The sequence below is a fragment of the Pollachius pollachius genome (genome assembly GCF_949987615.1).
Source record: "Pollachius pollachius genome assembly, chromosome: 4".
In the NCBI taxonomy this organism is placed as follows: domain Eukaryota; kingdom Metazoa; phylum Chordata; class Actinopteri; order Gadiformes; family Gadidae; genus Pollachius; species Pollachius pollachius.
Window position 1 is genome coordinate 29400050 of NC_136937.1, and position 26204 is coordinate 29426253.

The 26204-nt window shown below is 45.9% G+C and overlaps 1 protein-coding gene across 1 annotated transcript in view; it reads right to left on the reverse strand.

Annotated features, from left to right (window-relative positions):
* Positions 1-26204, reverse strand: part of LOC307075024 (dystrophin-like) — a 72461-nt gene that overhangs the window by 38394 nt on the left and 7863 nt on the right. The window contains exons 6-12 of the mRNA XM_079735511.1: positions 17791-17996; positions 13583-13714; positions 10423-10518; positions 9080-9178; positions 6642-6823; positions 3010-3160; positions 685-804 (exon numbers count right to left, since the gene is read on the reverse strand). Coding sequence (XP_079591637.1) covers positions 685-804; positions 3010-3160; positions 6642-6823; positions 9080-9178; positions 10423-10518; positions 13583-13714; positions 17791-17996 — 986 coding nt within the window. The remainder of the gene's footprint in view (positions 1-684; positions 805-3009; positions 3161-6641; positions 6824-9079; positions 9179-10422; positions 10519-13582; positions 13715-17790; positions 17997-26204) is intronic.

Consider the following 26204-nt stretch of genomic DNA (forward strand, 5'->3'; position numbering starts at 1 on the left):
TTCATACACACAATACACATGCACACACTCAGAAAAATTAATTGTAACTATAATATACAATCGTATACAAATTGTATTAACTTGGTCAATTGAAAAGAATTTGTATGCATCCTCCTTGGACCTAGAGATACCTTCCTTGGTCTCTCTTACTGAGAGGGGTTAAGAAAGTTTGCATCTGCATTGCTGCTGAAGCCACAAAGTCTGATATTGAGGCCATGTCAGTCAGACTTCTTTGTTGTGGAGCCTTGCAGCCTTGCTTGCAGCCTTGCTTGCAGCCTTGAAGACATCTCAATTTCACCCACAGTGTATTGCAGTTTAACTTGGCCTCTCCCGCTATGGCTGACTTCAGCCATGACCAATCCTGTACTCTCCAAGATGGTCACTACCCTTCGCCTTTGTTTTCTTTCTATTTACTGCTCACGATGTGAACGTTTCCCCATAAGAATAATTGACACCCATGGTGCCAGGGAATATATGCTTGGTACTGTTTTTACTTTAATATAATTAAGGAAACCCCATTTTCAGAGAGACGGATTCCAGGAAGGCTTGTTTGATTTACACAGATCTGACTCTGATGTTGGCATCCGTTTCTGGGTGTTTGAGTGTGTCTAATAGTGTGGTGTGTGTGTGTGTATGTGTGCATCCAGATGTGTCTATTTATGTCTATATGTGTGAGGTCCTTACCTGCAGTTTCCCCTCCAGGGCAGCGGTGGCGCTGTCTCCACTGTTCTCATCCACCACCACCACCATGTGGGTCAGGGAGTTCACCCTGACCTGTTCCAGCTCCAGGTCCTCCTGCAGGAGCTGCTCTCACACACACACCCACACACACACACACACACACACACACACACACACACACACACACACACACACACACACACACACACACACACACACACAAGAAAACACACACACAAACTTTAAGTTAAGTCATCATTTGTTTTCATTCCCCAGCAGATATAATTATACACTATATATAATAAAAGCAAATATACTGTATATAGTAGGCTATATATATAGATCGGCATTAATTGGCAATTAAAATGGGAAAGAGGCTGTGGTTTGAACTAATTGGTTTGCTGTGTGCGAGTGAAATGTCAGACAAAAAAGGCAAAGTTATTTTTACACTAAATGATGTAAATGAGTCGTGAAAGGAATAAACCTTTACACCTCAGTCATCATAAGTCTATGGCAAAGGCTTTCAGCACAGCTACCATCAGCGGGGATTTAATTAATTGCCAAATCTCGATCGGCTAATAAATCAAGCTCCCCCACTTCAGTTCAATTTGTTGAAAGTAAAATGTTCAATCAAACGATTACATGTAGGACATTAACGAATTACAAACTAATTAGAGTCATCCGATGACCAGAAACAGTCAAAGTGTGTAAATGTGGATGTAATAATTAAACCCCTTTTTCTTTTTTTTAAACAAGGAAGTATCCATACTTTTTCTCATTGGCACACAATCTACAACAACAAAGTCAAGCAGAAGGGAAAATGTCCAACTTTAATAACTGATTGAACACCATGTTCTCCAATAAGCTTTGTCCAGGTACAACTCCGACCTGAGGTGCTATGCGACATGTTACTCCCTCTCTCTTCCAACTCGCTCTCCTGTCTCTCAAACCTGTCCCTGAAGCCACACAAGCCCATTCAAAAATATAAACACAAAAATTACCATTCAAGGCGCAAACATGTTTAAGTCTAGTCTCAATGTTATTGTAGTTCTGCTCTGTTTTACACCACTGAGTGACGGAAACGTCGCCAGCACTTAACCAACCCTAAAAGTCCTTGTTAAACCGGCACAGAACCTCGGACCACTCGTGGTTATTTACCTTGTCCACAAGGCTTTCGAATTTCCCCCTAGGAGAGACCCAAACCCTGGGCTGGTGAACAGAAACTCAAGGTCCGCGTTTAGGTTAGCATCACGTCAGACGCATTACCTCAACCAGAGAGCGAGGGAGGTGTTATTATATAGGTTAATCCCCCGACTCAGGGGAATCAAGCCTTTGTGTCGCTAAAGCCTTTCTAGGAGTCCTCAGTTATAGCCAGTGATTTGCTTTCTTTCCCTGAAGCCCACTGGAGAAAAGCTCTGGTGTTTCGCCATTATTGGAAAGTGAAATAATTGATTTCAACAATAGTATTACTAAAACTAATATAGATTTACAGTCCAGATTTAATACATTTTCAACTACAACTGGACCCTTGTAAGGCATAATTAATTAGAAACATATCGATAATCTTTATCACTAAGAACATCTGTATAGCTCCTTACATCCATCATGTTGGAGCTGAAAAAACTCAGAGGACAACATTTCAGAGGAATCTGCAATACATTAGAGGATTAGTGACCCTGATGAAATTCACTTCCTAAATTCCAATCCTCTACCTGGTTTCATAATGCTAGGAGAAAAGATGCAGTGGTTCACAACTTTGGGGTCGGGAGCTCACTTGGGCTTCCCTGATATGCACATTTGGGTCATTGCTCACTTAACATTCAATACATGACAGTACATATTTCATAAAGAAATCATTTCAAAGCTTTGAAAGGACCCATAAAGGTCTTGTATATATAGGAACAGCCTCCTTAAAAACCCATAGCCAGGAGGCAAACTACTGATGATAACGAAGTGTGCCGCGTTGTGCAGGCCCTCACTCACATACTGATATCACGGGCGGGTATGGATCGGGGTTAAAACGACGTGTGTGGAAGCTGAGCCACGGAAATGTAAGAAGTCGGGGTCGCAAAAATAGGGTTACAGGCCCGAAAATCGTCGGGGACCACAGCATTAGCCACACTCACTGGGATATTGATATATTGATATTACTTGCAGATATTGATTGGTCTACATTGTGTGTGTGTTGAAGCAGATGAACCAAAATGTTTGAAAAATGTCGAGACCTAAAAATGAGGTTGAGGTCCAGAAAGGGGGCGAGAGCCGCTGCATTGAACCCAGAGATGGTCGTAGACATGAGGGTTCCTGGCTGGGCGTCGGGCTGCCTACCTTGTGTTCCTCCACCTGGTGCTTGACGTCCTCCAGGTCCGGCCCCAAAGGCTGGGCCCCCATTCGCTTAATCCGGCCCTCGGTCACGTCAAGCCAATCGGTGAGCTGCTTCAGCTGTTGGTGCTGGAGGTCCATCAGGACCTCGTGGAGCCTGTAGGCAGACAGGATATGATGTCGTGGAGGCAGACAGGAGGCGTTGAGGAACGAACAATATGGACGGGCAATCGGCCGGAATTTCATCATGTTCAAGTTCAAGTTCTTTACTAAGTCAAATGCGCGACAAACATGCAGTAGCCGTCCTTGCTGCCAATGAAATCCAAGTGTTCCAAGCACTCCTCGACAGTGCGATAAAATAAACACAATAAAATAAAAATAAGTCAAAGTAACAAGAGAGGGATAACATAATAATACACATTGTAAATAGTTAAATATATGTGCAGCAAATATGCATAGTACAGTATTATTTTGTGCGGGTTGGGAGGGGTGTGGTGGTGGTGATCAGAGTCCAGTGTTCTTAAGTCTTGTGGTTTGGGGGAAGAAGCTGACCTCATGTTATGATGTGACATTGTTTTCTGGGAGATTTGATCTTTACAGGTCTGTCGGGTCCGCCGTTGTTTTTTAAATGAATTTGGCTGAACTGCACAAAACGGTAGCTAATCTGAATTGATTAAAGGCAAATACGAATATCCCGTTCAGATCGCTGGGAATTATGGGGGAAACAATTTCACAATGTTGGGAAGTTCTCGTAAACGACGCCTCATGACGCTCTGATGATTCTACTTCCTTCTGGCAACTGGGGCCAGATTATGTTAACAGTGTTGCCCAGTTGTTGACGTATTGTTTACTAGTGACGTGCATGAACATAGGCACCACAAGGCAAAAGATTTCGACCGGTAAGAACTTTTACTAAATATAAAATAATCATCCATCATACAAGGTGTTGCTTTTATGCATGAATGACAAAAAATATATTTCTTGGGGCCTCCATGATCACCAACAAACACCGAACCTATGTTCCACACAGATGGTGGCGGTAATCCTGTTGGTGTGATATATGCAGTACCACAGACGAAGAATAACTTTTAGAATCCGAACGCAGTGCACATGAACGGTTGCTGTCGGGATCACTCGTTATTACAGGACACATGAATGGCACATAATACTGCAGGATGGTAGAATAAATTGGTTTCCACTAAGGTGACTGTTTCTGCCTTAAATGATTCTAGCACAAACATTTTGAAAATGCATGTAACGTGCGTCTGGTCCTTCAGGTTTTTCCTAGATTATGTTTACTGCAATATGAAAGAGATGCAGTTAACACAGATGCAGGTCTTTGTGGAGCAGGTTAGACCATCTCTGCAACTTAAATGGTGACAGGTAGGCTTTAGACATTGGGAATCCAACTGTGACCCTTTTGGGTCGGTCATCCTATAGCATTCCTAACATCGTCCTTCCAAAAGACATCAAATGTTGTTCTCCATCTGAAAGGAACACGATGTACACAGCAAACATCGCTGGGAGGTAGCCGCCACTGACACAGTGCTGGGAATGAATGGCATCTTATTAACTTCACTGCCAAAACCTGTATAATAAGCTGACGGACTGCCTGAGAAAAAGCCCCGCACAGCGAGATCAAAATTCCCAGCCACCACAACAATTTCGTCGGATAGTCCAAAATGTCAATTATTTCCACACATCTAAGCTAAACAGGTCTTTTGCAGAAATCCCGCGGCTTTCGACAGCCGCACGCCCCGCCTCGCCTCCCACGATTTGATCCAACGGGCCACGGCTCCCTTTCATTGTCAGGTTTTTTTATGCGCTCGCCTGGATGAAAGTACAACCTCCCTGGACCCCTGGTCGCTTTCATTGCTGTGTGAAAAGAGCCTGTGCTAGCGGTGCTGCCGCGGCTGCACTGTGGACACAGTTTGCCTTCCCCAGCGTCCCTCCCCCTAAGAAACATAAAAACAGGAGATTGGCGACGGAGCTGTGGCCGACTATTGCGCGACCCCTTCTATGTCTCGTCGGTGAGAACAATCGCCTTGCATTGCCGTGACTACATACAATCTTAGCATGGGTTTCTCCTGGTGGGAATCTAACTTCAGCTAGGTGTTCATGGCTTGCTCTACCTGTTGAGCTGAACGGAACCTGGGATGAACTCTGTGGTGCTGTGCTAACTGTAAGGCTTTCAGTCGACTTTGGGAGTGCAAAGCCTACTTTTTAGCAGCACACGTGTTTCGCCATTATTCATTATTTATTTTTTTAGGGTTACATCAATTTTCTACGACTACTTCCACAATCGACTCAACCCCTGTAAACCATAATTAAAAATAAACAAATCGATAATACTTATCATAAAAAACATCTGTTAGCCCCTTTCCTACACCATTTTGGTGCTGAGAAAACATGCATAGAACATTTCAAAGGAATTGGCAATACATAAGCGAGCCTGATGAGATTTTGAGGGTGAACTGCGCAAGCCTTCGGAATATTTAAAAGCTCCGTAGGCAGAGCGAGCAAACCATGTTTTCCCAGCAACGCTAAGGCCAAACGTGACTATAAATGCTGTGGCCACACACATATACATTCCGCTCAAGCCTTTCCGCGCCCACCATGACGATTTACAACTAGATGAGCCATCGGAGCGACGAAAAGCACATTTAAATCCTATTGGCCGAAAGCAGTTCGAAAATCACTATCTGGCCAGCTAGGTAGGACATCCGCAATAGTTATAGCAGATAGAGCAGAAGAACACGCAGCTAAAAAACAAAAGGAAACACTTTAATCTTTTGTTTCATTAGCCTTTAAAACAACATTAACACGGACGATAACATCGTCCAGTGTCAGCTCTGTGGCTGCAATCTGGCGGCCCACCTGAGCAGGGATGTGCTGATGTTTTTCTCATGCAGTGCTTGGCTGCTTTCGAGTAAGTACGCTCTTCTAAGCCTTTTCATGAGTCTCTTCCGCGGCTCTGTTAATCTTGTTCAAAAACGTGCCCTGGTTATGTTGTCTCCTTCTTAATTGTTTGTGTGTTTGAGCAATTATCGTGTGTGTTTGGTCGTGCATGCCAGTCCGTCCTTATCCTCGTTTAGATACAGCGCCAACAGCTTTATTGCAATAACTTGCCGGAGCAATTTTTCGGTCAATTCGCCCTGTGCCTGATTACAGTTAAAAAAAAGTGCTTTAGTTTGTGTTTTGTGTGATCCAAGCACCAGACTTTAGTGGTTACCTTATTATAATTGTTATCCTCCGCTACTACGGCCATTTTAAATGATGTTTTGCGGTGGTGTGTTTCTATAAATCGCAAACAACCTCCTCGTTAAAAGCAAACCGAAATCCCCCTTCAGCACCGCAGGCCCATTTGTTTTGGGGGATGTTATTGTTAGTCTGTAAAGTCAGTATTGCGTGTGAATTTGTGTGTGTATGTGTCTGTGTGTATTACTTTTTGTGTGTGTATGTGTGTGTATGTGTGTGTGTGTGTGTGTGTGTGTGTGTGTGTGTGTATGTGTCTGTGTTCATTACTTAGTGTGTGTGTGTGTGTGTGTGTGTGTGTGTGTGTGTATATGTCTGTGTGCATTACTTTGTGTGTGTGTGTGTGTCTGTGTGTGTGTGTGTGTGTGTGTGTGTGCGTCTACCTGCTCTGTCTCTCCATGCTGGACACTCTCAGGTGCTCCCAGCGCTGATTGAGCAGGTTCATTTGCTCCCTCACTTCCGTCTCCTCCTCATTGGTCAGTTGCCCCTCCATCAGGAGGGTGGAGCCTGCCCTGAGGACACGCCCCACACTGCCCTGGTGGGAGGTCAGCTCGACCATGTAACCCTGGAAACGAGAGAGAGAGGGAAAGAGAGAGACTCAGAGAGAGAGAGAGAGATAGACAGAGATAGAGAGAGTGACAGAGACAGAGAGAGAGAGAGAGAGCGAGAGAGAGAGAGAGAGAGACAGAGAGAGAGAGAGAGCGAGAGAGAGAGAGAGACAGAGAGAGAGAGAGAGAGAGACAGAGAGACAGAGAGAGAGAGACAGAGAGAGAGAGAGACAGAGAGAGAGAGAGAGAGAGGGAGACAGAGAGAGAGAGAGAGAGAGACAGAGAGAGAGAGAGAGAGAGACAGAGAGACAGAGAGCGAGAGACAAAACCGATAAATACCTCCCATATGCATTACCCACACACAATCCACATCTCTCTCACTGGATCCCAGATAAAGGAATTAAAGAGGCAGTACTCAACGTGAGTCGTCAGGGAACAATGACAGAGATGGGGCTTAGCTGACTTTAACCACAGAGCACGCTGCTGTCTCTCCTATGAGCCAAAAAGGATTATGTTATTATTCAAATTAATTGATGTTCAGTCTAAAAGCACATGTTTTCCACCTACTAGAACTGCTCAGTCTAACCATGACGTAGGCCAAAAGTCTTGCAGGGATGTCAGGGTGTGATTGGTTGGTTGATATTCACTTGACCGAAAATTCTCATTTGTCAGAAAATTGCTTGAGTTACTTTCATAAGGGTAAAAAGGCTTCGGAATCCATTGTTTGAGAGGGCAGGAGGGACATATGCAGACCAATGTATTTTATTTATGAGTGAAAGTCTATATTTTGTTAGAAATAACATTAATTATTAATAAAAATTATATTTGAGGCTCCATAGTTTCTCTTTTATTATTCAGATGGTATAATAGCCTATTCGACTTATAAGACTTTGAAAAAGAACTCGCCCAACTTGAGATAGAATGTTTAATGAACTCGTAACTTAATGAAATTTTACTCTGCTCCAAACTAATTGACACATGTCAAAAATCGGTGTGGCAGCATTTTATTAAAAACGACAACCCAAAAGTACTCTTTTGGGTTGTCGTTTTTCCAACGACTTTGGTATGAAACGCTGGGTTTGGCTTCGAGTGTGTATGTATCAGAATTGGCACCTTGGCCCGCATTGCAGCGCCTTCCATTGGGACCCATTCTATCAAACACAGAACAAGGCCTTCAAATACAATCTTCTGACGTGTGTGGTCTTTCTACGATGCAACGCGCGCTCCGTGGCTCGTCCGGTGTGCAACCCGCGTTACATTTAAGCTTTCTCGTAACCGTAACCGAGTCGCACTCCGGACCAAGAGTGGATCTGAAACCCACTGACTTCCTCCACAAAACGACTACTTCATTGATATTTAAGGTAGCAGGTAGAGTAGCGCGCACTGTGGCTGTTGAAAATATTCTAGTAAATCGTAAAACATTTTCCCCCATCAACGAATCGATTGGTCAAAGAGTTGGCTGGATTTCAGTCTACCAAGTTTTTATTTGGTTGCCTAACATAAATAATTGTTTGAGTTTTCCCCAGGCTCGACCAACCGCTGCTTATCCAGAGACTGATCTCTAAATCATCACACCAATCGTTCAGAAGAACCCAGTGGGTGTTAGACGTGTGTGGTTTGCATGCTATTAAATATTTACAAGATGTGTTGTACATTTTTTAATAAGTTCAGGCTCCTGAAATGGAGTACGCCTAAACGGACGCATAAACTTCCTTAAAGACTTGTACCCTGCGAGGGCCTTGAAAGACAGAACTCTGTGATTTCTCTCTGGACCTCTGAGGGTCTCGGACCAACAGAGGTCCAGGCAGGCTAGGAGGATGAAGGGATGAACAGATAGGAGCATGGGATAGCAATGGCGGGAAGGAGGATAACAGAAAGGTATAAAGAAAGAAAAGAAAAAATAAAGAACCAAAAAATGATTTAAAAAATGAAAGAAAGAAATTTTAAGAAAGATAGAAAAAAAAGAAATATGACATTTTATTTAAATTTTTTTAATCAATAATTAAGAAAGGAAGAAGAAAGAAAAAGAAAAGAAAGGAAGAAAAAGGAAGGAAAGAAAGAAAGAAAGAAAGAAAGAAAGAAAGAAAGAAAGAAAGAAAGAAAGAAAGGAAAATGATAAAAAGCAAAAAAAGCTAAAAAAGACGGAGCGAAACCAGAAAACTAACAAAGAAACAAAGACAGACAAAGAACGATGAAAAGAAAGAAAGAACAAAGGAGAAAAAGAGGATGGATTCGGGGTTCAGAGTGTTTTGGGGGGGGGGGGGGGAAGCTACCTCGTGTGTGTGGAACTGCTCCTTCACCTCCTCCACCTGGGTGGAGATGGGGGGCTGGCCCTGGAGTCCGTCCTCCGCCGACAGCAGCCAGGTCAGCACCTGGGAGAGGCAGGTTAGCGCTCGGCGGCTTGTGACTGAAAGGTGGGTGGGGCGACTGGGGGGCCCTATGCGGTCCAGACACCCCTCTTGCCTCCTAGCCTCCTAGCGGGGGCGTACCTATGTTCCCCGGGTCCTATGTTCCCTGCTTTGTATGTGACCGGGGAACATAGGATCCGGAGAGCAAATCTTTTTTTCGTTGGATGGTAGGGGCAAGTACCGCCTTTCTCGCCTCTGATTCGCCTGTGATCGGTTAGAATGGCTCTCCTCCTATTGGTTATGGTTAGGGTTAGGGTTAGGTTTAGGGTTAACCCTCACCCTAGCCCTAACCCTAACCCTAAACCTGACCCTAGCCCTTCGCACCCGGGGAACATAGGACCTGGGGAACATAGGGATGACCCCCTCCTAGCTAACCGAGCGCTGCTCTGGACGAGCCAGCTACATTAGCTAACTCTGATTATTAGGTGTGTTTATAACACTCAAATACGGGGGCGGGATTATTCATCCCAAATGTGTATTTGGTCAAAACGTTTAGTTGAAACTCTTATGTGGGTGTTTTTGAGTTGGGTGTTAAGAGGAAATCTGTTTAAGTGTTTTTGGGTTAGGCGTTAAGGGAGCACTCTGCCAAGGGACTTTGAACGGGCCAGAGATGATTGTAATGATGTTCTCTATGCTATTCCTGGAGATCAGTCTGAGGCAGGTCTGGTACCTAATGAAGGCGTTACATTCAAAATTGCTTAGTGTGGGAGTTTCTTCAATTAACACCTCCCTGATATCACATCTCTATGTAAACATCTTGTATTTTTGCATGTCATAAAAACATATTTTTACCATGTTTCTATTTTTATTGCGTGCATTTACTATGTGTTGTTCTGAGATACTCGCTGATTCACATTAATAAAGTATCCATCCGTCCATCCATCCATCCGTCCATCCATCAATCTATCCATCCATCCTTCAATCTATCTATCATTACAATAACATTGTACCTACAACGACAAAATAAGTGTCATTAAGACTTTCATCAGGCAATCAAAAAGAATAATAATCCAATCGAATGTGTGACATATGAAGTCAAATCAGTGTGTGATCATGGATCAGCAGCCAGTGTAATACCACCTGGTATTATTATTCTAATCTCTTCTCATATCAACCTGGGCCCTATCATAATCTTCTTAAGACATTGTAAGCGTTTCTCCATCAGTGTGATCAAAGTGCTCTCGGACCCCACCCTCCAGGGGCAGTACCTCTTCCAGCGATGCCTGGTAGCCCTCCAGGGTGGCCGTGCCCGGGGGCAGGGGGCTCAGACCCCTCTGGAGGTCCTCCTGGCTGGGAGTCAGGAACTGCATGGAGGGAGAGGGAGAGGAAGGGGGAGAGGGATGATGGGAAGGTGAGGGGGGGAGAGAGGTAAAGGTAGTGAGAGAGAGAGAGAGAGAGAGAGAGAGAGAGAGAGAGAGGTAAAGGTAGTGAGAGCGAGAGGGAGAGAGAGAGAGAGAGAGAGAGAGAGAGAGATAGAGAGAGGGGGGAGGGATGTGGGGGGAGAGGGAGAGAGAGATAGGGAGGTAGGGGAGAGAGAGGAAGAGAGAGAGAGAGAGAGAGAGAGAGGGGGGGGAGAGGGATGTGGGGAGAGAGGGAGAGAGAGAGAGAGAGAGGTTGGGGGAGAGAGAGAGGAGAGAGATAAGGATGTGAGGTGAGGAAGAGAGAGATAGGAAGGTAGGGTGAGAGAGACATAAAGAGAGGGAGAGAGAGAGTTAGTGAGGTTGGGGGAGAGAGCGAGATGGGAGAGAGAAAGAGAGAGAGTGAGAGAGAGACGGGGGGAGAGAAAGAGAGAGAGGGATGGGATTGAATGAGGGAAATGGGGATGGATGAAAAAAGGGGAGCGAGATGGAGGGAGTTTAAGAGAGAGAGGGGAAGGCACAGGAAGAGTTGGGATGGATGAATGGTTAAGAAGGATAAATGCATGCATGAATTCATGAATGGGATGAATGAAAGAAGGAATGGATGGGAGGTAGGGATGAAAAAACACAGGGAACGAAAAGAGCAAAATGAATCAGGAAGGGATGGAGGAACGGAGGGAGCAAGAGGACAGAAGGCCGGGGGGGAGGAGACAGGAGATGGAAGACACAACAGGGAGATCAAATTGACAGATGGGTGGACAGAGAGAGTGAGAGCAGAAGATATATATATATATATATATATATATATATATATATATATATATATATATATATATATACACGAGGAGAGCGAGAGCGCTGCGATAGGAAGTGGGGGAGAGGGAGGGCCGTTATCGGAGGCCATTACTGCTGCTGACAAGTAGCCCTGGACCCGATCCAACCTTAACAACCAGCGCTGCCTTTTCAAGGGCCCTCCATCTCTCTCTTCTCTCTCTCTCTCTGGATCTTCTTCTCCATCCCTCTCTCTCTCTCTCTCTCTGTCTCTCTCTCTCTCTCTCTCTTTCTCCATCTGATTGTCTCTTTCTCTCCATCCATCTCTCCCTTTCTCTCTCTCTCCACCTCTCTCTCTTTCTCTCTCTTTATATGTCTATTTCTCTCCATCTCTCTTTCTATGTATCTTTCACTCCATTTCTTTCTGTCTCTCTCTCTCTCTCTCCATGTCTCTTTCTCTCTCTCTCTCTCTCTCTCTCTCTCTCCATGTCTCTCTCTCTCTCCATGTCTCTGTCTCTCTCTCTCTCTCTCTCTCTCTCTCTCCATGTCTCTCTCTCTCTCCATATATATATCTCTCCATCTCTCGCTCCCCCTGTGACTGCCAATGATCCAGACACTAACAACTCTTTCCCCCACTCTCTCCCTCCCTCCCTCTCTCCCTCCCTCCCAATTTCTCTCTGTCTCTCTCTCCTCTCTTATTGCGGTAATGATGTGAAAACCTGTATCAGGCGTCGGCTAGAAAGCAGGACCCTGCATGTACCCTCCTGTTGTTTGATCACATATTCGCAGCGTTTATAACCCACTCCCTGCTCGTGATGGGCGTCAAGCGCTGTTCTCTTATCATCTATCCGGCGCTATTTTAATCAGCCTCCACGTCAAGAAACACAGTGTTTCCGAAAACAAACCAAGTGCTAAAAATAACCCCACTCAACACATCACCATCCCTCCATCTCTGATATTGTCTGATGTTATCTGATATTATCGGAGAACAACGAAACGAAGAGACGGAGATGATGGGACTGACTCCCCCCCACGTTTAAAGCAGTGCGTGTTCGACCGAAGGAGCCAGAACCAGGGCTGCGTTCTGTGCAAAGAAATAAAATAGCCGACGCCGGTTTAATGTCCCTGAAAGGAACCGTTAATTGAGAGGGAGAGAGGAGAAGGGGGAGGGGGGATGCAGGTAGGGAGGGGGGGGGCTTGCAATGTGAGAGACCCACTACAGGGTGACTGCTTTTTATAGGAGAAAGTACTTCAGCAGGGCTTATCTAAGAGACAAGCTCTCTCTATCGCCAACCGCAAACCCCCCCCCCCCCCCCCCCCCCCCCCAACGCAGACCCCGCCCTCTCTCCCCCCCAACACGCCCCCTCCCCTCCTATCACGCACACACAAACCACATCTAGCGGCTCCTGAGGGCCACAGTCCAGAATCAATCCTCCCCCATCCACCTCGCCCATCCTTCCCCCCCCCCCCGAAATTGTCTCCTTCCCCTCCCCCCCCGAACCGTCTCCCCCCGCCTCCCCATGACTCCGCCGGTACGCTAAACATTGGACACACTCTCACACGCTCTGCGGAGTGTTGTCGGCGGTCGCCAGTGGGGCGCTAACATGCGGCGCTAAGGGAGAGAGACGCAGGAAGCAGACAGAGAAGCAGACTCGGTGACCCGTCCGCCTGACGAACGGCCCGGGCACAGGGGGGGAAGGACCGGGGGGGGGAGGGGAGGTGGAGGCCAGAGGTGGAGGAGTTGGAGCAGGAAAGGTGGAGGATGTTTGTGAGTGGACAGCGGTGGGTCTGTGTGTGTGTGTGTGCGTGCGTGCAATATGAAGATCGCAACTTTTCACAACACTTCTTTTCAGTAAAAATCAGTCAATGGAGTACTGTTTAACAGACGGACTGGCAGCCACACAGACAGATGATCAGAAAGACTGTCAAATAGCAAGACAGGTGGACAGACAGGTCGAGGATGGTGTGAGGTGGACAGAGCAACAGACAGATCGTCGGACCATCAGGCCGACAGGCATGGAGACAAACAGACTGACGGGCATGAAGACAGAGAGACAGAGAGGCATGGCGACAGAGAGACAGACAGACAGACAGACAGGCTTGAAGACAGACAGACAGAGAGGCATGGAGACAGACAGACAAACAGACAGACAGACAGACAGACAGACAGACGTACAGGCATGAAGACAGACAGACAGACAGACAGACAGACAGGTGTCAGTGGTGCAGGGCCACGGACCTGGTCAGCAAAGCGCCTCCTCTTTTGATCGGGGGACGTGACATACGCGGCCTGGGTGTAGGCACAGCTTTTATAGCGGGGGGGCGTTGGGGAGGGGCTCCGCACACGACCCTGAGCCACACTCACTGTAATCTGAGAGAGAGAGAGAGAGAGAGAGAGAGAGAGAGAGAGAGAGAGAGAGAGGGGGGGGAGAGAGAGAGAGAGAGAGAGAGAGACAGAGAGAGAGAGAGCAAGAGAGAGAGAGACACAGACAGACAGACAGGCAGACAGTCAGACAGACAGACAGACAGACAGACAGAGAAAGAGAGACACACACACAGAGAGAGAGGGACAGCGAGGGAGAGAGAGAGAAAGAGAGAGAGAGAGAGAGAGAGAGAGAGAGACACCAACACACACACAGACAGAGAGAGGCAGACAGAGATAAAGCGGTAACAAATATAGTGCAAATGAGAGAGGGAAGACATAGAGAGAGAAACAGAGATAGAGAGAGAGAGAGAGAGAGACACAGAGAGAGGGAGATGGAGAAAGAGAGAGAGCGACAGAGAGAAAGAGCGAGAGAGAGAGAGAGAGAGAGAGAGAGAGTGGGGTCAAGAGGTTGAGTTGGAGTGAAGGAGTGAAGAAGATGGAGAGGTGGAGGAGAGGAAAGAGGTGGAGGCCGAGCGCAGGTTACACGGATCCCACCGGAAGAAGAGACAAGCAGAGAGATATCAGCCAGGTAGAAAACATAAGGAGAGATGGATAGAGGGAGACAGAGCAGAGGAGAGACAAAAGCACAAACATGAAAATACAAAAAAACATGGTGACCATGACATGAGTGAGAGAGCAAGAGGATAGATTGAAGGGGGAAAGGAATGTGTGTTTGTGTGTGTGATACGGTGGTGCACTGCCAGCATGTGCTTGACACATATGCACACACACACACATGCACACACACACACACACACACACACTAGAAGGCACAGGTGCTGCAGCTGGATGCTTGGTTGCAGGTGCTCCCATTGGGGTGCTAGCAGGCTAACGCTACCGGCTAGTATTCCCGCTGCGCTAACACTTAGTTAGCATTAGGAAGAAGACATTAGGGGTGGAACCAAACGAACGCGGGTTGAGAGTACGGTTTTGATCGGTGTTAGAAGAATTTCAGCTAACTTCAAATGGGTGTAGGTTTATCTATAATTTCCGTCTCAAAGTAAGTTCCTTGGAAAAGTTGTGCACTAAATGTGCAGATGACTTTGGTGAGCTCAGGTGCTCAGGAGCGTGTCAAAAACCTGTTGAAAGAGGTTTAGGTTCTAATGCAGGAGGGAAACTCAGACAGACCCGAACAAATCCTCTCTGTGAGACTGTCTCTCTGTAACGCTTTCTAATTCTAACTCTCTCTCTCTCTTTAACTCTATCTCTACTGCTCTCTCTCTCTCTCTCTCTCTCTCTCTTTCTAATGCTCTCTAATTCTAACTCTATTGCTCTTTAACTCTCTCTCTAACTCTCTCTCTAACTCTCTCTCTCTCTCTCTCTCTCTCTCTCTCTCTCCAATGCTCACTAGGTCTCTCTCCCGGAGAAAGCCAGACGTCTCTGATCGCCCGATCATCGCTAAAAGCCAGCGAACCATTACACTGCAGACACCGCACGAGATTAATCTCTCAACGCATCACTTCCCCCTCTCTCTCCATCTCTCTCCATCTCTCTCTCTCTCTCTCTCTCTCTCTCTCTCTCTCTCTCTCTCTCTCTCTACATTGCTTCCCTCATCTCTCTTCTTATCCTGGAGTCAATCGTCCATGCGGTTCTACACACCCCTTCTCTTCCACCCCCCCGTCTCTCTCTCGATCTCTCTTTCACATTTCTCTGTCTTTGTTCCTTTTTGTCGACCCATCTTTCTCGCTTACTTGCTTTCTGTCCTCGTCTTATTTACCCCTTTGTCCTGCTCTACCATTGGCTGATGCAGCTCCCCCCCCCCCCCCCCCCCCCCTTCGGCTTGCTTAACTCTCCCCCCTCTCTGTTAACCCTCGATGACAGACAAATACAGAGATAAGAGCTGTTGTCAGCCTCCACTCCTCCTGTCCTGTCCATCTCGTCCAAGCTGTCCCTTTCCTGTCATTGCTTATCTGCAGGGCACCTCTCTCTCTCTCTCTCTCTCTCTCTCTCTCTCTCTCTCTCTCTCTCTCTCTCCCGAGAAGACTCAACTGATCGATTGAGAGCAAGAGAGCAAGAGAGGGAGAGAGACAAAGACGGACAGAAAGCAAGCTGGTCATCATACTTACTAGGCTAATAGCATTAGCCATCGCTAACCATTAAGCTACGATTATGCTACTTCCTTCCTGCTCCGAGGTATGGAGAAGAATCACTTTAATCTGGGAGGAAATATGATTCCCATTGCCTTGGTTATGGGCTGTCAGACCTTCATAATCTCCACAAAACATCCGCTGAACAGCGACATCGGAAGCATCAGAACTAACGATTCATTTCCCTCTCCCCCTGGAAGGACCACACACTTTCAGGGTTATGTCTTTTCACGGTTTGAATTTGAAGGGAGGGCTTTTTTTTATCAATAATTGGCCTCTCCAGGCCAATCTGCCTTTAAAGGCAGACATTACACAATTTACACTTAATGTCCGCCAAAGCAATCCAGTTTTACAACTTTTATCATTTCATAATTTAGCCACTGATCAGATACTGTCATCCAAAGTGACTGAGATTGAATTAGTACATTCATGCTCAGTAAGGGAGGGGTGAGGGTATCTGCTACAAGATAATGGATGCTTACGGGTAGGCCGTGGACATCAAGAATTAAACCCAGTACCTTTACACTGGGGAGTCCAAAGCGACCCTTCGACTACAAATCTGTTCTCCTACCATACAGCCTTTGCTGTGTTATTGTGATTTCCCCCAACTATTTTCTTATGTCTTGGGTTTTCTTTGATCCTTTTTAAGGCCAGCGTCTGCAAAAGACGCCCCCCCCCCCCCCCTTCATAAATATGCATCCGAAAACAAGCCAGACAAGGCTGGTGTGATTCCGCCTCAAGGAGGTCAGAGGAAGAGGTGGGGGGGTGTCGAACCGATGGCACATTGAGAATACGTTGTCCGGTAGCTCTCTTCACCGTTCCACATGAACACAGTCCGCCACACGGACTACTCAATTATTAACGTCACGGCGAATTTTCCCGCCCTGAGCGTGGTGGCCATTTTCCCTCCCGCTGAATGCGATAGCGTGTCGACTCAATCAAGGTGTCAATTACACCGAGAGCCCTGAACCACAGCGTCCTTGAGGTCGCCTTTTTTTCATTTTTTCGTTCCGGAAAACACTTTCTACTAAAGCAGCAGACGAAGAATGTAAGCAACCGCTCTTCATTAACAATCTCTCAAGAAAACAGGAATCGTCGACAGAGCGCCTAGCTAGCGAGAGAGCGAGACAGACGGAGACAGAGAACAGGGCTGTTTGGGTATTCAGTGTTTCCAACCGATTTTTCGCGGGAGGCTCCGTGGAGATTGGGAATCGTGTCCGTGTCCTCCCGGAGGGTTTTACTTCGTTAACGGGCGGCGTTAGACGGGGAAGCAAAGCGGATCTCCCGCCGCAACATATTTCATTATTAAATCTGCTCCGAGCAGTGTTTTCACATCCCTATGCACATCTCCGTCTGCTGAGGTTTTAGAGATAGCATTAAGATGCCTCGGTTCTTTCGTCGGTTAAGGAAGTTAGCAGCTTTTAAAACCACGCCAGCCGGTAGCCAGGAAGTTTATACTAATGCTACCACAGGATAGGGCTTCAGCTGGGATGGGCCAAAGGCCTCTTTCGTATCGGTTGACAGGAAGGCAGTGACGGTAAGATGTGTGTGGTGGGCAGGGAGTCGGGGGGGAACGGGGACTATGGGAGCATCCTAGTGCGACGGGAACGGATCTGCAAATCCTAACTTCCAGAACCAATGTGTATTACATCATATGAAACTATTGCATTTCTGCTGCGCTTCCAATGGAATATTGAGTTTGGGTTGGGTGCAAGAGATGGAACACACGGTGACACCAAAAGCTGTAAACATTAACAGAGATAGCACCCACAAATAACAACAACAAAAGGCGTCCGGTTGTCATGGCAGCAGATACATGGTGCATGACAGACGAAAACATGATGCCATGCTGCACCAATGTCATTGCTTGGAGTCAGTGTCAATGGCGGAGTGAGCGAGTGTGTGTGTGTGTGTGTGTGTGTGTGTGTGCCTTACCTGCTGAGAGTAGCGTTCCTGGGTCTGGATCTGGTAGTGCTGCTCTGTGGTCACCATGGTAACGCCGGCGGTGGGCGTGGCCCTGGCCTTGGGCAGGGTCTCCACTTCCTGGATGGCCTCCATGGTAACGCTCTGGGGAAGCACCTGGAAGAGTGATGTCACGTACATCATGACGCTCTTCTTGTCCGGGTGGCGGACCGCAACATCTGGAGAGAGAGAGAGAGAGAGAGAGAGAGAGAGAGAGAGAGAGGGAGAGAGAGAGAGAGAGGGAGAGAGGGAGAGAGGGAGATAGGGTCAGAGAGAGAGAGAGAGAGAGAGAGAGAGAGAGAGAGAGAGAGAGAGGGAGAGAGGGAGAGAGGGAGATAGGGTCAGAGAGAGAGACAGAGAGAGAGAGAGAGAGAGACAGGGAAAGAGGGAGTGAGAGACAGTTATGGACAGATTTATGCTGTTGCATAACACAAAAACATCAAAATGTCTTTAAATTCATCTTTAAACTTTAAAATGTTGTTCTTTATCTTTCAAAGGTAATTCCGACCAAAATGCCCCCGACTTTCCACCATCCTCTTGAAAACGAACGGGTCATTGGAGCATAAAATGAACAGAGTTTACCCAACTTCCGTTGCCGTGGTGCCAACGGGTTAATGGAGGAGCGAGGAGTTAAAGGACCTGTGGGATGACCTCCTCGCCCTGCCCTCTAGTGGTCAGGGGAAAATGAGTCCGGTATGGTTTGTCGCGGCACATTAATCATATGCGTACGCGAGCCATCGCTACAGACACGGGTCGACATGGCCGCTGTCTAAACACAGCGCCGCTTACTTTAATTAATTGTCAATTATATAATACACGTGAGAAAAGGGCAAAGCCGGGAGCACACGAGCACGCAACCGCTCTCGACCTGTCATTGTCACATCCTTTTTCCCGCCTGTGTTTAGTTCAAACCAGGGCTGAACGTTGGACACACTTCGCTTGAATCACGTTGAAGTTAAACTTATAGTTGCGTTTCTTAATTTTTGAGTCGTAAAGCATATCTATAACACTGCTTTGGTAAATAGTTGATCCTGATTGGTCAATAAAGTTCCAAGGGTGTGCATTATTTTTTAGAACAGGAGACCTCTTCCTTTGAAGGTTTCAAATCAATGCGCTAGAATTCCTATATTAAAAACAACAGAGAAATACAACCATCGACCAGATGTCTCCTTGACAGTGCAAAGACATGCTCAAAGCGCCTTGTGAGAACATTTTTCACTTAGAAAAACAATAACGTTAGAGATGGGAGTAACTAATATCTTATCACTGTTGGTAAGTGTTGCATCAGCGTTCACCACCACAGGGGTCTGGTTATTGAAAAGTAGTGTACCACGGCAGCGTTGACATGGCATAGACGAAGCTAAGGTTGCTAACCACCACCAAAGTATTCTCCAATAACCGGAAGGATATTCTAATAACTAGACGTATTTTCAATAACTGGAAGAATTTTCCAATAACGGGTAGTATATTCCAATTACGGAATAATGGGACATATTTTCCATAACTTTAAGTATTTTCTAATAATGGGAGGTATTTCCCAATAACTGGAGGTATTTTCCAATAACAGGAAGTATATTCAAATAACGGGAATTATTATTGAATAACAGGAAGTAGTTTTGAATAACTATACACCGTCATGGTTAATCCTTACTCATTTCAACTCGTCATCTGCCTCCTGTGTCTCAGTGTTTGGGTCTAAACTGATTGAAGCATAAAAGGATGAAGAATTGAAATGGAATCTGTGATGGTGTGTTTGCGCATTTGGACCCTGTTTGTGTGTGTGTGTGTGTGTGTGTGTGTGTGTGTGTGTGTGTGTGTGTGTGTGTGTGTGTGTGTGTGTGTGTGTGTGTGTGTATGTGTGTGTGTGTAGTAGCGCGCATGTGCGGTGCATATTTAATTTACATTGTGTGTGTTGTCCGTCCGTGAAGACACCAATTAGTCTAATTAGATGACAAAATACAAGTCCCTGCCTGATACTAACTTGCTGTAAAACTTCCCACCCGTTCCTAAGTGTCTTTCCACAGAATTCCACTCTGGCGTGCCATTTAACAGCAGAGCTTAGTTTAATTTAGTTTATTCATTTATTTTATAGAGGCCATGCACAGAGTAAGCTATAAAGCGTACAGAAAGTCATTAAAAACAACACAGCACAATACAGTACAAAACAATCACAACATGCATGTGAAACTTATTTAAAGAGACAGTGTCCTATTAGTTTTTTTGGATAAGACAGTGCTGTGTGGTAATTTATTTCTGAGGGTCAGGATCATGAAGTAGCGGCTAGGGGGTTTAAGAAAGGTTCACTGCAAGTCAGTATCGATACAATCATCTTTTGAAGGAAAACCAAAGACCCCTGTTTGACATGGCCGACTCCAGACACCGTTTCTTTAAGGGGAGGGCTATGTTGGGGCTTTATCCCTCCTGCTCAAGCCACTCCCACGACTCTCACTCACTCCAATCAGATTGGGGTGTGTGACCAAAATGATTAACATTACCTGGCTACCAATATCCTCCCTATTATCAATATGTAACAAGCTCCGTGACTTTTCACCTGTAAAGCTGTGTTCACACCAAAAATGAAGGCACAAGGAATCCATACAAAATCAATGCAAAGGCACGTTTGATGAATGGCATGGCCTGATTATACCCAAGCGAAAAATTTGCGTGAGAAATAAATGCTTTCCTTCAAATTTCGCTTGACGCTTTGTCGTGACAGCATATCAGCGTTGACTCCCTGAAGTCCAGAATGAACCGCAACATGGAGGAGAAAGTGTTTGTTACCATCTGCGGACCCCCGGAGCTTCATAATATCTATTTAATATAATATCTATATTATTGAATCTAGAAAATCACTGTGTGCGCCTCCGGATGATATAATGAAACGTTGTTGTTCATAAAAGAGCCCTCCTCCCATATGCTTCAAAACACTCTCACGAGTGCTTTGAAGATCACAAAATAAAACGAGTGGTACATTGTTTTAGGGATTTGATTTTTTTTAAAACAAATATATATATATATATATAGACTATCATTGAGGACCGTGATCAATACAAAGCAATATGGTGCTTTAGATTGTGGATGAATGCTGAGGCCTGGGGGCTGGGAACCCAGACAGCAGACGTAGGGTGGGGGGGAACGGGGACGTGGCCTCTGGTGGGACCACGTCTCCACCGGAGGCACGATGGCCCTGAACATGAATGCAAAGTGGGGACGGCCAGACGAAGGCAGTGACGTCAAGGCGGAGGGGAGAAGGCCAATCGGCTTTGATTAGAAAAGAAGAGCGGTGAGAGAGAGAGAGAGAGAGAGAGAGAGAGAACAGATGAGGAAGGATAATTCAAAGAGAGAGAGAGACCGAGAGAGAGAGAGAGAGAGAGAGAGAGAGAGAGAGAGAGACACACACAGAATAACAGAAAAAGAGGGGGAAAGGGTGAGAGAAAGAGAAAAAGAAAACAGAAAGAGGACACAGGTGACAAACAGAGCAACAGAGCATTAGAGATAGAGCGACGCAGCAAGACACAGAGACATAAAGAGAGAGAGAGAGAGAGAGAGAGAGAATGAGAGAGAGAGAAAGAGCATTACATTGTGTGATGAACCGACACCAAGTGAGTAACAGAGAGAGGAACGCTGACAGAAAGAGCGAGGAGAGACAGATAGAGAAGGCGACGAGTGAGTGACAAAGAGACAGAGAGAGAGAGAGAGAGAGAGAGAGAGAGAGAGTAAGATATAGAGAGAGGGAGATAGAGAGACACAGAGACACAGAGACACAGAGAGCCAGGGAGAGTGAAAGAGGTGGAATTGAGAGACGGTAGCTAACAGCGGTGGACATGCAGACTGAGGCTACGCAGAGCCCTAATGGTGATGGATGAGACTCACCCAGCTCGCATAATGAACAACACCGAGGAGGAGGGCAAGAGAGGTAGGTACACAGAGAGCGAAAGGGAGAGAGAGAGACAGACAGAGAGAGAGACAGGCCGAGAGAGAAAGAAACAGAGGGGGAGAGAGTGAGAGAGCGCAGCAGTCGAAGGAAGTGGATACCTGCGACAAAGTACTCGAGTGAGTTTAGGGGCCGTGCTAGTTTCGGCCCCTCGGTTAGGGTGTACGACTTCCAAACTGAAAAGTTCCAAGCTCGAACCCCCAATGGAAATTCACCCACTTTACAGCTTATAAATACGAGACTACGACACCACTCCATGTTCCCCTTTAAGCCCTCTCATCTCATGAGGTCTGTCCAACATCCTCAGAGACCTGCATCCTGTCCAACCCTGCTCTACTTCAGCAGATTTACAGACTCCAGTCCCTCGGTTTCCAGTCCTCTGCCCTCCCCATCCATTATCCATACGCGTAGGCTGAAGGGTGAGCTTATGTCCTCGTGCAGATCCGGTGGTTTTCGCTCATGAATACTCATAAGTAGACACTCCTAAGTACACTCAGTGGGTGTGTGTATATCTCCTTACTTTAAATTTGACCTGCAATCAATCCTCTAACCTTACTTGGAAGCCTTAGTGTGACAGGGGGTGACGACACTAAAGCACCGGTATTAGCAGAAGGAACTCTATGTTCAGCGAGTGGAGTTATGGACACTTCCTAAACAGATGCAACCCAATCTGGCAACCAAGTTAGAAGCCCCCCCCTATCCCCCCTTTTGGGTTCAATGAAGCCATATGGTCCATTGTCACTGCACTTCTATTATTAATGACGGATTAAAGTCATTAAAGAACTGGTAGGGTTGGGCCAGTGGTTTTGTCAAAAACTTTCGTCCTGTGAACCCAATTTGACGTCAGAACCTTTTTAGTGATTCCGCCGTCGTACATTCTACCTGTGAGGTCAGCACCAATCTCCTGCTGAACATATGCGCATCGCATCACACTAGGTGATTAGTTACAGTTCCCTTGTGGTTTTGAATAATGAGTCAGTCTCATTGTTTGAACAGGACCTTTATGAGACCTTTTTTGTTTTAAAAATGTATCATCAAACAGTACTCCATCATAGACTGTGGTCCTTACCTAAGCCTAGACTCTGGTCCTTAACTTTGTCTAGACTGTGGGCCTTAACTCTTAAGTCTTTAAAGGTCCCATGGCATGAACATTTCAAATTTCTAACATTAATATGAGTTCCCCTAGCCTGCCTATTGTCCCCCAGTAGCTAGAAAAGGCATTAGGTGTAAAACGAGCACTAGGTATCCTGCTCTGCCTTTGAAAAAATGAAAGGTCAAATGCTCCGATTTCGAATTTGGCCCCATATGTCGTCATGAGGGGCCAAGTTACCTCCCCTTTTTCTGCATTGCCCGCCCAAAGAATATGGCCCGCCAATGAGACAATGAGCTACGACTGTCCGAGCGCCACGTGTGTGTGTGTGTGTGTGTGTGTGTGTGTGTGTGTGAATACATACACTGTAACGCAAGTGTTGTACACCTCTTTGATAGTTGGATAACAGTTCTGCTGTTGGTGTTATGGCGCATAACACATTAGTTCTTTGACGTCTCTGGTATTTCCACAACAAGACTCGTAGTGGGGGTTATCTCAGCCATGGTTGAGAAGGAATTGGGGGGAAAGGAACTTTGGCTTTGACTCCCTGAAGTACATGAACCGCGACATGGAGGAGAAAGGGATTGTTGCCTTCGATTGTCTCCCGCCAGAGCCTCGGTGCCCACTTGGCGCTGTTTGCTGCCCGCTGTCGAGGCGGTGGTGCCTCGGCAGCGGGCAGTGGAACAACCAGAGACGTCGGAAAACCCGACGCAGTCGTTTGAGATTCATAACATCGTCTGGAGTCGTACACAGCTTTTGGCCGTGACAATATATATTATATGATATAGATGTCTATGTATAATATGATATTATTTAGACCTAGAGCTCCAGGACTCCCACTGGAGCAACCGGAGGGTTCTAGAATATTTACGGAACACGGCCTAAAGCTATGTGCTCCTCGCCATCGCGATGCATCCACTGTAAACATGAGCGCATGGTACCGTGGCCGCAAGCTGCTCAGGGCCACTCTCCTCCTTGACCCGCCTCTAAAAAATGTCACGTTTGTGGAAAGCTTATTGTGGGACTGGCTCGTAGTGGCTGTAATCCTGCACCAAGGGTGAATTTCTTGAACGTCTTCAAGGACTGTGTTAGGGGCCCACTAAGAGCTGTATAAAGTAGCATGCCATGGGATCTTTAACTTATTCCAGACTGTGGTCCTTAACTTAGTCTAGACTGTGGTCCTCACCTTTTTATGCTAACTATTATATATTCCCTTTATCGCACCTACAACCTTTGACCCTCTCAGATAAGAACCAGGCTTTGTAGCGAGTGCCGGTTGCATACGGACGCCAACTGTCTTCACGCCTCACTAAATCAAACACCAAAGAACTGATTTCTCCTTAACGCTCAAACACGAACACCATTGGAGTTGCGGGCCCCTTTGTAGCGGAGGTAAAGGTGGGAGGGACGGTAATGGAGTGGCTAGGAGGGTAATCGAGGGGCGAGATGCTCGTTTAGAACAATGAACCTCCACTTCACGTTGCGAGCCAAACCTTGGCCCCCAGAACCATTAACACAGTCCGTCTCCAAGGTGACAAGAGATATCACCGCGACAACCGCCACTCTGAGGCTGGCTGATCGTTTTCAATTTGGCCAATTAAAGTGTTTGATTGGACTGCAATGCGATATGATACGAGGAACAACTTGAGCTTCAGCCTCCTGATCTGACGTGACAGCCTGTCAGCCAAGTAGTGTGTAGTGCAGTGTGTCGTGTGTAGTGTGTGTGTGTGTGTGTGTGTGTGTGTGTGTGTGTGTATATAGTGTCTAGTGTGTAGTGCGTGTGTATGTTTAAGGGGCTATGGTCTTTTGGCTAAGACAAAAAATGACTGTAAATTTTGTATTGCGCTTAAACCACACAGAATTGTGGGATATGGCGCGTTCTGAAACAACTAGAAAGTGATTGCAAGTGTGCCAACATCGCCAACCGACAAGAAGAAGCAGTCAACTCAATACTCTGATAGGGTATTTCACCACTTTATTCCCTGTTCCCTGTGTCTTAGATTGTTGTGTTTTCATTCATAAGGCTGGCTGGAGTGTGCTGCTTGCTAGTTTATAGAGAACCCCCCCCCCCCCCCCCCCCGTGGCTTAATGAGATGTGTCTGTGTTTCCCCCTCATATGGTAATGTATCCTTCTCTCTGATACCAGGTTTCAGTCAAACATTGGAACGTTTGGAACGAAGGAATGGAACGAAGATGGCTGCCTTCCAGTAATGGTAAAACAAAGTATGGAGGAAACATCTTTAGCCAAAAAGAATTGAACGATTGTTCTAACTATTGGTTGTTTGTCACAATGAGTGAGTGAATGAAAGAACCATCGAATGAAAGAACCATCACTGTAATTTACCCTACGCTTTTTAATGTGAGGCACAAGTTCAAAGGATAGTGTTATGTCGGTTTGTTAGCTTGCTAGCTGGCTAACATCCTCCACCTCGTCAAGTCACCTTTAAGTCAGTGGGACACATAGACTTGAATCTATGCTATCATAGATGTATGTTACAGTTGTCTTATTTTACTGATGTGCTGAAGACCAAGATGTCACAAAGCAGCGCCTGCTTAATTGTCCATGGTAATGTAATGAATCTGATTTTCATATGGATATTTCTAGCTGCAAGAAATATAAAGGACATTTTGAAAAAAATTGCACACAAAAAAAACAACATTAGATCTGTTCACACGCAAACACATTTTCATACACAAGTTTCCCTTTCCCTTCGTTTGAATTTTACTAAATCATTTTTGATTCCCAACTGACTTATATTTCTGCTTGCTCAGTAAAGATTGGTAAGATCAGTGCTCTGGCCTAGGATTAATTTCAGCACTTAAAGTAAAGTTATAATATTCTGGTTACTTTTATGTGATACTTGTAAGATTGTAAGGAGTGGAAGGTACAAGTGCATGGTTTCACTGATAACCACACAAAACGTTGAAAAAATCTGCGAGCACAAATCCTAAATTAATATGAGCATAGGAGGCAGCCTTTCGTGTGAAATCATCATAAATGATTATGTTCTACAATGACGTAAATGGGGATGATATTGTGTGGGCAATGTTAATTGCAGCCTGTTTACACCCTGTCTTCTTTCCTCTGATTTGATTTGTGCCTCAGCTGAAAAAAACTCAATGTGATTCTATTCAATAACTTGCAGTGTCTTCTCGGTGTCTTGACGTGTTTATTTCCAGCTTGTCTCCATCTTTGAACAGTAGTGCCTGTAGTTGTCGTCTATACACAATAGTATTAGACACTTCAGAATGCTTTTTCTCCTGGATTCCAGGCTTGGCCATTGACTTAATTTTGTTTTTGGAACTGTGCGAAAAGCAAATCTAAAGAGACTTAAAAATTGCGAGAGCGAGGCTGGGCTTGAA